Source organism: Sinocyclocheilus rhinocerous, unplaced genomic scaffold, assembly GCF_001515625.1.
Source record: "Sinocyclocheilus rhinocerous isolate Xijiao unplaced genomic scaffold, SAMN03320098_v1.1 scaffold387, whole genome shotgun sequence".
In the NCBI taxonomy this organism is placed as follows: Eukaryota; Metazoa; Chordata; class Actinopteri; order Cypriniformes; family Cyprinidae; genus Sinocyclocheilus; species Sinocyclocheilus rhinocerous.
In genome coordinates, this window is record NW_015651557.1 from 1,937,815 (window position 1) to 1,945,834 (window position 8,020).

The following is an 8,020-nucleotide window of genomic DNA, read 5'->3' on the forward strand; positions in this document are numbered from 1 at the left end:
GACGCGTTTCAGAAAGGCGGGGCATAGAGAAGAAACAATAATGTACAGTATGTGGAAAATAATGTGTTTTTTTAACCTTAAACTGCATAAACACATTTCATTACACCAAATACACAAAATAATGTTCTTTTTAGCAACATCATATGACCCCTTTAATTTGAACGAATGTCACACACAAAAGCTCACATTAATTTAAAGCTGTGGATTTTAATTGCACGAGTACAGAATTCACTTCCTTTTCGCGGCGTAATTACTGCGCCTGAACGGTTTATGTCAAACTATATAAGCTGTCAAAATATAGCTCTTGCAGAGTTCTCAAACTAGTTTGTTATGTCCTAACTGAACGTAAGTTAAGCATTGGAGTGGAGATCGGAATAATTGGATAAGTCCATATAGTGACAGCAGGAAAAAAAATAAAAGTAATTCAATTTCTGCGCTTGACTAAACAATTCTCGTAGATTTAAATAATAAAAAAAATCAATGCATGCTTAGTTCACACTTGTATTCAATAACTGCTTAACTTTTAACCTACATTAGACAACCCAGTATGACGTTTTGCAGCGATATGACCAATAAACTAGCAAAATCTTTACTGCTTTCTTTTTCTTTTCAGTCCTTGGTTTTAAACGCAAGCTAAACAAAAATACACAATAAACATGGCATGTAAAAACATCCCTTGTCCATAAAAAAGATTAAATGTCGTAAACAAGCCGGTGGGTTTAAGATATCAAGCAAACCCAGGCACAGCTAACAAGCCATTAGTTGCTAACTGGAAATATTAACATTTTATTGATTAGTATGCTATTGTTACGCGTATAACTTTGCTTCCCATGCGTTTCTGGTCACGCGTGAACTATTGAAGCAGATAAATAAACATAGAGTGAACGTTTACGAGGCTAGCAAACATGCTAACTGCGCCAGAGGACTTTTCCACCACTTCCACCATAACACAGGCTCGCTATATAGCTAAGATAAAATATAAAAGTGTTGTCATACTGAGTCCTTTTAGCGTTATCTGACCTGTTCGCCCCGAGTCCAGCACTCTCTCCGTCTGTGTTCTCCGCCATCGCTTTAGAAACTAAACACACTGCAGCTGAACTTCCTGTTGGTGAAGCACTTCCTCACACTTTCCTTCTACGTCATTGACTGGATTTACTGGTCATTAAAATCTTTAATTAAAAAGTCATGGTATTTAAATTATTATTTATTATAATCATTAATAATCACTCACTCAATTAGAAGCACATCATGTGACATTTTTACGTTTTTACACTGTCACTAGCTTATTTTTCTGCTAAAGTGATCACAGATAATATGATAACATTCTGTAATGTAAATTACATTTTACACGTTTTGATAAGATGGCCAACTTGTATGTCCTCTGAGGGATTTTATGTAGGCTATCCTACAATTAAATATTTCAGTTTGACTGGAAATAACACACAAATACAAATATTGTTCAAAAGTAGTAGTAACTAGCTTTTTTAGTTTTCTCCACACACATCTGTCATTTCATCTCAAGCAGTTCATTCACCGACACCACTGTCTCCTTGGTAAATAAATAAATTAATTAACTTCATATTAAACCTCATTAGGTCCAAAATCGTTGGCCGTTGAGGGGAAATAATGCAACAGCTGGTTGCATTTTTAACATTTTAAATAATTTGTACACAATAAATATAAAAATGGCTTATGTTTATTTTGATTATCATAATAGTTCTCCACATGTAGCAATAAATATTTTTCTAATGTGCATTTTAATATTATAAGATTAAGAGTCACAATATGATGAAGGATTAATACAATCCTAAAAAGTCACAGCCATTTCCAAAATCAATATGAATTTTTATGTTTTTTTCTGAAATAACCGGCTATGGCCATTTAAAAAAATGGCTCTTTAAAAAAAAAAATCATATTCAATAATGACATGACGGTAAAAAAAAAAAAAAAATCTTTGAAATTCATTGATTTAAATAAATGGGAACCCTGGCAGCCAACATGCCTCCAATCGGAATTCAGCCTGATTTGTTTCATAACAGTTCTTGAATCTGTTTAAGTCATTTCCATTGTTTATGAACATGCAAACACTCTTTTAAGGCTGGAAATTTGAAACATTTTATTTTGTAATACAACCTCAAAAACTATTGTGGTTGTTATGAGAACCGAAAAATCAATGAGTAAGATATATCACAATGGTAACACACTCTAGTGCAGTCCTGTCAAAGGAACAAACAGGAACCCAGAGGTCCAGAACTAAAGAATGTCCGTCTAATTGTCATCATGGAAGCAATATTCACAATTTAGGACAGGCGCCTCATGCCTCAGATCTTCATAGTGGCTCATGAAGTCAATGAGATGGCTAGAAGAGCTTGAACATGGAATGGATCTGTGGGAGAAAAGGAGAATTTTGTTTTCAGCCTATGAAAAGTGCAGCATTACAAATCGTTTCTAATATAAAATGTTCATTTGTGTATTTGTAATCACATTGCAAACCCAATGCAATACTAGGAAGAGGTTTTCAGAGCTTACTCTGCTGGGTAGAACTGCTGTCCAGTCATGTGGAGGTCTGCAGAGAAGATACATTGAGGAGCAGAGAGAGGACATTGATCCGTGTTGATAAAACCTTGTTGCATCTCCATGGCCTGGTTAATGTTGGCTGACAAAAGCATTGTGATGTTTTTAGCATGAGAAGTAATTTGGCTTCATATCATGTTTAACCACCCAGCCCAGAATATTATTATTAACTAACATTAACCAGTGAATTCAACTCTTGGAGGGTTTTAAAGATCAATAGTATACCTGTGAGCTAGCTAAATTACTTTTTTTTATCATAATAAAAATGCTCTACAGTGAATGGAATTACGTCATTACTTGTGATTTCAAAATGCAGTGGAAAAGGTCTAAAATACAATCTTGCAAAATTACTGCATTTGATTATCAACAAAAATAACACTTCTGTTTTTTTGTGTATACAATGCCTATACACTGCTGATGATGACATTTACTGTACTCTACTGTACACATAAAAACCAAAGCATACTTAGGGCTTAAGTGTCTCGCCTAACCTCATACTTTGCTTTCTTAAAAGAAAATGCAGGATGAGTCGATTGTTTTTTTTTGTTTTTTGTGGTAATCAACGCTACGCAACAAATGTGTTTTCGACTGAGATTAATTTGTAATGAACCTGAAATATTCAAGGCATAAGCTATATAAATAAGTAGCAGAACCTGGATAATTTAGACTGTTCTGCCCTCTCGCTGATGTTAGGGGCTCTGGGTAAGGGTTAGGTCTCTGTGCCCATGTCAGAATGAAGGGTGTGGAGATTTGGGTCGCAGGGACGACCGGTGGCCTTCTGGATGCGGAATGCTTCTTTTTCACTCTGCATGGCTGATAGACCCAATCTGTGTTGATGAGAATAAGACATTTAATAAAAAGTGCCTACCTTTCAACGTTGAGATTCTGCATATACTCTTTAAAGGGGTCATATGATGCGATTTCAATTTTTCCTTTCACTTTGGAGTGTTACAAGCTCTTGGTGCATAAAGAAGATCTGTAAAGTTGCAAAGACTAAAGTCTCAAATCCAAAGAGATATTCTTTATAAAAGTTAAGAGTCAACCACGCCTACCTAAAACGGCTCGTTCTAACCAAAATAATGTTCTTTTTAGCAGCATCATATGACCCCTTTAATGTCTTTGTCCATAGCTTACCTGGGTACTTCTCCATGTGTTGTGCCATGATTCTGCGAGCTTCTTCGTAGTATGGCTTCTTCTGCTCTTCAGACAGTTTGTGCCATTCTAACCCTAGCTGAACACTGATGTCGCAGTTGCTGGCATATGGGTTGGCCTTAGACAAGGCGGGTCGGTGGATCTTTGACCATAAGATGAAGGCATTCATGGGCCTTTTGATAGAAACTTTTTTGTTCTGAGATCTTGCCACCTCACTTTCTGCTCACAGAGACAATGAAACAAGGAAATATCTTGTGTCATGTATATAAATATTGATATAGTTAAAAAGTTCTTAGGAAGGAATGGAATTAGTATAGTAATAAGTATCGCTTTTTATTTCTCCTCTTTCCTACTACTTGTTTCACTTCTGTTTCAGTTTTTTATAACAATTTCTTACTATGTGTCAGTAAGTTGTTGTTATTTTAGCATGTGTGTTTGGCTCAGTGTTATTTTTTTAGGATTACTGATAAACTAATGTAGTTTGATTTGTATTAGTTATCTATTTTAGTTTTAGTCACAGTTGTAGTAATGTTGTCATTTTATGAGTTTTTATTATGTCTATATAGGCTTTTTATTAAGTTTTATTATTTAATTTGAGTTATTTCAGTACTTCAACATACAAAATGGAAATGAAATAATATATACAGTATATATTTAATGTATATGTATATGTGTGTGGCAGTACATACACATATGTAGTTGTTTTTTGGTGTTTGGCTTAGTGTTATGTTAGAATCATTATTATACTCATACCTTTTGTTCTTTTAATATTTTGAATTGTTTTTAGCTTTATTTTTTTGTTTTCATTTAAATGTTTAGTTTTGAAATGTTGTTGTATGCATTTGTCATTTTTATTGAATTTATTTTATTTTCTTAAATGTGTATATATATAGTATTTATAGAGTTTTAGCTTTTAGTTTTAATTACTTTTTCTTATTTGTAAGTCGCTTTGGATAAAAGCGTCTGCTAAATGACTAAAAGTAAAGTAAAGTAAGTAAAGGAATTGTCACTGAATCAATCATTTTGCTTTTTGCTCTGAAGCTATCTTCACTATTTTGGTCTAATGAACCATGAACCTTTTAATAATATGCAAATATACCATTTATCTTAATAGTTATACTTTAAACTTAATATTTCAAATATTTTTGAAAGTTAAAGTAGAAGCGTTTTTGCAGTTCTACTCGAGAACATAAAGCCTTCAAACCTACCTGCTCCAGAAGGCGGCTGAGTGAAGTTCAGACCTCGGGTATTGATCTGCACAGAAGCCTCGCTGATTGGCTCACGGTTTATTACAGACGCCGCGCTGATTGGCTGATGGGTTGCTATCGGAATATAAGTCTCGCTGATTGGCTGATAATTTATTTTTGGGAAAGGCGCCTCACTGGACAAATTGCAGTTAAATGACTGCGGCGTGTCTTTAACTGAGAAACCCTGAGAAATTGCGTTATCAGTGGTTAGCACCATTGAAGTTTGACCTGAGGAATAAAGTGGAAATGTAACCCAGTCGGCGTTGTCCTGTTTAACCCCAACATCTTCTGTTAATGACCTGTTGATCGAGTTAAAACCTTCATCCTGTGGATGATCTTGTCTGTGAGTTGTCAAGCTGTTAACTTCAGTTGGTTCACTGACTCGTTGAGCTTTGACAGCGGGGATCGTGACAGGAGGACCGGGTTTCTTCCAAATACAATTTTCTTCTGTTTTGGCACATTTTGGTACCGGTTCATCGTTTCGGAACCTCTTCTTAGCTCTCATTTTGGGGTGTTTATCCATTCGCTTGTCAGTATGTCGTAACTCAACAGTAATGTTCGTGGAATGTTAAAAAATGACACCGCAAGCTCCAGCGTCCTAAGAAAACAAAAACAAACATCACGTGACCACGCGAATACAGAAAACACGGACGTAGAATACTTTTATTAAAAACGTGCATTCATAAAAGAATCTACATATTAATTTTAAAACGCTCTATTTCACTTGATACATAATTAGAAAGTTTTGATATCAATTCAATAGCTAGTGGTACAAACGTGCACAATATATTTTCAGTGTATTTTCGTAACTCTTTGTAAATATTCACCTCTAAATTATAGGGTGATTTAGGTAAATTGGGACACTATTTGCCATTGAAATGACAATAAATGACTAATAAACCTGAATATTTCTATATAAAATAACAATAAAAAATATTAGGGGTGTTATATATATATATTTTTTAAAGGGGTCATATGATGTTGCTAAAAAGAACATTATTTTGTGTATTTGGTGTAATGAAATGTGTTTATGCGGTTTAAGGTTAAAAAAACACATTATTTTCCACATACTGTACATTATTGTTTCTCCTCTATGCCCCGCCTTTCTGAAACACGTCGATTTTTACAAAGCTCATCGGTCTGAAAAAGCGAGGTGTGCTCTGATTGGCCAGCTATCCAAATAGCCTTCATGCTGGCATTGTGTTAAAAAGTGAATAAATAAATAAATAAAAAGTGTATAAGTTCGAAAACGAGCAAAGGCATTTCAAATCGAAAGAACAGAAGCAGATTAGTGCTATGTGAATAAAATAAATACAATTGAAATCGAATCAAACAGTTTCAACAGTAGATGCCTGTTTAGTCATATTCACATACAAACAGGTTTTGCTGAGAAAAGTGTTGTCAGGCATAATTACATCCTTTTATTAGGTTTTGCATTTGGATATATTTAGACATGATCAAATACTACCTTTTGTCAAGGTGTAGATTATATATATATTTTTAAATGTTGACGACTTTTCTGGCTCTAACCTGTAAACAGTTCGAAACACAACTTCACGTCAACAATTTCAATAACTCTGAACATTTTTTTTTCACAGATATGTTACCAAAGCCCTTCAAATTAGAATAAATATAAATAACATAATAATATACAATATCAATAAAATCTAAATTAGAATATATATATATATATAACATTTGATCAGCCTTACATTTAGGGTCAAAGTCAGGTTTGCCCCCTCCAAAATTTACCCCCTTAACTTTCTAAAGCCTGACATTTGAAATAATAATTAGAAACTAATCTGATGAATCTGTATTACTGTCAATTAGTAAGATTTTATAACAGTATAACAGACTGCTTACATAAAATGCATATACATATGATTTGTCACTCTATATCTCCCAATAACTGTCATAAGATGAAATTTAATTGTGGGAGGCAAAACATATAATGCAATAAAATACAGTGATGACTGAGAGATGTACAAGTAAATGTTCCTCAAAAGCCTGATCATATTTGATACGTTTTAACATGATTTTTCAGAAAAATGGATAATCAAGTAAATTTAAGTTGCTTCATTAAATGTTGAATCTTGAAATATTACTCTTGAAATCTCTGATCTTGAAATATGATTCTTAAGTTTACTAAAAATCGACTTAAATATTAGAATCTACTAAAATCTGGAAAGATTTTACAGCAGAAAGACATTTTCAAAATTATACTAAAAGACCTTTTACTACTAAAAAAGTATGAACTATCAATCAAAGGACAGAAGGCATGTAATGATTGTATGAAACAGTTTTTTCTCCCATTTTTGTACGTTGATAATTTAGAGATCATTTAAAACAAGATACATTAGACTTACAATAGAGGGAGCCACAGGACAGGACATTAATGAATGCAGCCCATTTCCATTATTGCACAACTCATCCTCAAAAGTGGATCAAGTAGATTATTGAGATGCCAAGATACTTCAGAGAAGTTGTCATAATACCAGATTCTCTACTGTAAAAATCAAAGCACATTATATTTTTTATAAGCTTTTGATAAACATCTTCAAATAGAAGCACTATTGAAATCACCTCTTTGAATTGTAGCACTACTAATTCTTTAAAAGAAATGACAGGTATTATCCATCTATGCATCTTAATTTTAAGTTAAGACAGAACCAAGAAACATACTTTTAGGAACAATATCAACTATTGACTAATGAGAACGCTAAAAGTCTAGACACCATTAAAGTCACAAAGACAGCTTTTGATGAAATTGTTTAATGTCAAACAAAGTTTCTCAGTACAATCAAATCAAAAACTGAAATCTGAAAAGAAACTATAATGAAAGAGGCGCTCGATTTCATGTTTCTCTTTACATTTGCATAAACTAAGAAGTGTTTACTCGATTCACACATGTCTAGAACAATGTATATATATATATATATATATATATATGCACAGGATCTCTCTGAGAATTTTAAATAATTTGAATGAGCGTTCTATTAACATTACTGGAAGAATGTTTGTTCATAACTTTGAGAGAACCTTGCCAG

General features: G+C 33.4%; 2 protein-coding genes across 3 annotated transcripts in view; both read right to left on the reverse strand.

The window, feature by feature from the left end:
* Window positions 1-1,150, reverse strand: part of LOC107713190 (transcription elongation regulator 1-like) — a 26,548-nt gene extending 25,398 nt beyond the window's left edge. The window contains exon 1 of the mRNA XM_016518625.1: window positions 1,021-1,150. Within this exon, the coding sequence (XP_016374111.1) occupies window positions 1,021-1,067 (47 nt within the window). The 5' untranslated portion in view covers window positions 1,068-1,150. The remainder of the gene's footprint in view (window positions 1-1,020) is intronic.
* A 927-nt stretch (window positions 1,151-2,077) lies between these two features.
* On the reverse strand, window positions 2,078-5,583 carry LOC107713153 (transcription factor SOX-30-like). 2 transcript variants are annotated; one of them, XM_016518586.1, is made up of 5 exons: window positions 4,935-5,583; window positions 3,709-3,945; window positions 3,228-3,401; window positions 2,530-2,566; window positions 2,078-2,386 (listed from the first exon to the last, which is right to left on the reverse strand). In XM_016518586.1, the coding sequence occupies exons 1-5, from the start codon at window positions 5,494-5,496 to the stop codon at window positions 2,269-2,271; spliced, it is 1,128 nt and encodes a 375-aa protein (XP_016374072.1). In that variant the 5' UTR covers window positions 5,497-5,583; the 3' UTR covers window positions 2,078-2,268. The 2 variants fall into 2 exon arrangements, with proteins under 2 accessions (XP_016374072.1, XP_016374071.1); XM_016518585.1 differs by having other exon boundaries at window positions 2,530-2,656.
* Window positions 5,584-8,020: the final 2,437 nt, after the last annotated feature.